Here is a 2,645-nt window from a genome sequence, read left to right as displayed (position 1 = left end):
TGAAAGGGAGGCACCTATCCTCCATGGATGGCCTTTGCAGGGGTCCAAGGGCACTCGCAACGATGTGGTGGATTGGAGCCTTGAAACACCCAATCAAGGAACTGCCCCCAGTTTGTTTCAATTTTATATGCAACACATCACCGATATAAGCCCTTCTCTCCAGCAAATTACCAAGGTGCTTTAGGATTAGCATCAGTTAATGCAGATAATTTAGTGTTGACAACATGGATGTTGTCATCAATTACTTTTTATAGCCTCTGATGACTTATAGTAGACTCCCTAAGTACAACACTTTTCATATGCTGCAACATGTCAAAGTTCTGATAGCCAAATTTACATGTCCAAGTGACATTCCTCTCGATGGTTTTAATGAATTACATTTTTGTTTGCTATTACCTGTCTCACTCATTAAGGATTCAATCACCTTACTGCTTCTGCACTGGACAGAACAATGAGGGGTTAAAATGCTTGCAAAACACTTGAAAATCAAGCACAAATAGCACTTTGGTCCGCAGTATCTTGAGACTGAGGTGCACCTACCAGGAGTAAGATAACTGTGAGCCCACTAAACAGGCCATGGTGGAAAGCAATACAGTTGTGCTTTTCCTCTGATACTAGTTTCTAAGAAAGATCACTGGAACAGAGCTTCTGAGGTCAGCTATAATGTAAAGTAGGATGAGTTCAAACGACAGACTCCTGCAAGTTAATTAGAACAGCTGAGCCAGGCACCATGGAGCGCGTGTGAACTGGGAGCGGCTGTGATAGTGCATAATGAAGCAGAAGGGAGCAATCGAGGGAGACATCAGGCCTGAAAATGTGAGACGTGTTATCATTCCTGGTGGCAATGGCAAAGGCTTGGCCTACTGCTGCATCCCTGGAGGGTGGGGATGCAGACTTCATTTATTTCTTGTCCTGAAATCCAGGAGTTCTTGACAGCTGAGTAAGAATGGAGAGGAAGGGAGTAACTCAGATATTTAGAAGAAACAGGTAACATGCCAAAAGATGGAGGGGAAAAAAAGGGCAAAAACTTGTCTCTACAGACTCTTTCTGGACCAGCCATTAGTAGTGGGAAGAATTCTTTTAATTTTGAATAATTTTTACTGAGATTGAAAGGAGACACCAAGTATGAGACCTGGCCTCTAGTTCTCAAGATGTTGGCTAGTTCTAGATTCCATGGTATCTCTTCCAGACATGAAAATGGGCTTGCTAGCACAGGAAAAATACATATATTAATAGAATGCAATAAGCTATGGAATTAGGATAATCTCAAGGGCCCAAACACAGATTTGTTATAAAAATGAATTTTTCCACCTGATTACTTTTTTTTTTGCTACAATTTAAATGTATCCCAGACTTTAGTTGAATGCTTGCACAAAGGATTCTCCTTAAATAAGAGTGGGGTGTGAGAAGAATGCTGAATTCATTGCAAGCTTTCCTACTGGGGTGAAGATATTTCAGAAAGAGATAGAGGTGATAGTCGCACACGCTGTGACTATCCCAAATGCCATGCCTTGCACCCTTTAAAATGGCAAATTTTTATGTTATGTGGATCTTCCCTCAACTATAAACATGGCACAGCACTGCTGGGATACAGTGTCCTTAGCGGATTCTGTTAAGTATCTGTAGTTTGTATTCTAGTGCCCTCTGACTGTGCTTGACCTTTCCCCCAGAAAACGCTGCAAACTCAGGGTGAAATCTCCTTTGTCCTTCCGAAGCCTAGGGTTGCTGGAAACATGGAGAGTATTTCCAAAACGCCGGGCCGGCCACCCAGGACACTGGGAGGTAACCCTTTGTGCGCCGCGGCCCTCGTCGGCGGGGCGGGAGGGGGTGCTTTGTTGTGACCGTGCTCTCCTTCACGGGAGAACCGCGCTGACACTGCTGCCCTTCGGGGCGCCTGGCCCCTGCCCGCGCACCTCCAGGGAAGGGCTCGGGTCTGTCGACTGGGTACCCTGCCATTTAGCACGTTCAACCCCTAAGCAAGAGGAGACGCAGGGCAACAGCAGCCGGGCAGAAAGCTCCGGGCGCTCGGCCCTCAGGTCGCCGCGGAGGACACCCCGGCTGACACCCCGGCCTGTACTCCCGGGTCCCCGCGGCCGCCGCACAGCCTGCCGGGAAACGTAGTACCTGGACACCGGGGGCCTGCGCGGCAGCCCCGCCCGAGGCTTGTTGATCGCTCCTAACGGGATGCAGGAAGGGACAGTGGCAGCCTGGCGCTCGGACGTGCCCGCGTGCTGCGGGGCCCTGCTCCTCCTCGCCGTGACCTCCCCTCGCAGGAGACCGACAGGGGACAAAGTCAGGGGCCTGGCCGCGCGTCGCGGCACTCACCAGCGTGAGGGCGGCTCGGGTGGGCTGCAGCTTCCTCTTGCTCACAGCCCGGACAGTGGCCCGGACTAACGAGGCCGACATCTTCGCGGTCCCGGCCGCCGGCGCCATTGGGCGGGCAGCGTGAGTGACGGGCCGAGGGGCGGGGCCTCGCGGTGCCAGGTGGTGAGGCTGCACGCGCGCCCAGGCTGTCGCAGGCCGCCGGGTAGCGACGCAGGTGGGTGCAGGGGCCGGAAAGCAGTGTCGTCGCCGCCGAGCGCTGAGCCGGTGCGACCTCCGTCAGCGCTTGAGAACTCCTTCAGCACTTCCCACCGGGGAACGGG

General features: G+C 52.0%; 1 protein-coding gene across 1 annotated transcript in view; it reads right to left on the bottom strand.

The window, feature by feature from the left end:
• ISCA1 (iron-sulfur cluster assembly 1) overlaps nt 1-2,432 on the bottom strand; it is a 17,129-nt gene extending 14,697 nt beyond the window's left edge. The window contains exon 1 of the mRNA XM_006139846.3: nt 2,326-2,432. Coding sequence (XP_006139908.1) covers nt 2,326-2,406 — 81 coding nt within the window. The 5' untranslated portion in view covers nt 2,407-2,432. The remainder of the gene's footprint in view (nt 1-2,325) is intronic.
• Nucleotides 2,433-2,645: the final 213 nt, after the last annotated feature.

Source organism: Tupaia chinensis, unplaced genomic scaffold, assembly GCF_000334495.1.
Source record: "Tupaia chinensis unplaced genomic scaffold, TupChi_1.0 Scaffold000007_1, whole genome shotgun sequence".
Taxonomy (NCBI): Eukaryota; Metazoa; Chordata; class Mammalia; order Scandentia; family Tupaiidae; genus Tupaia; species Tupaia belangeri.
This window is presented reverse-complemented; position numbering and strand designations above follow the sequence as displayed.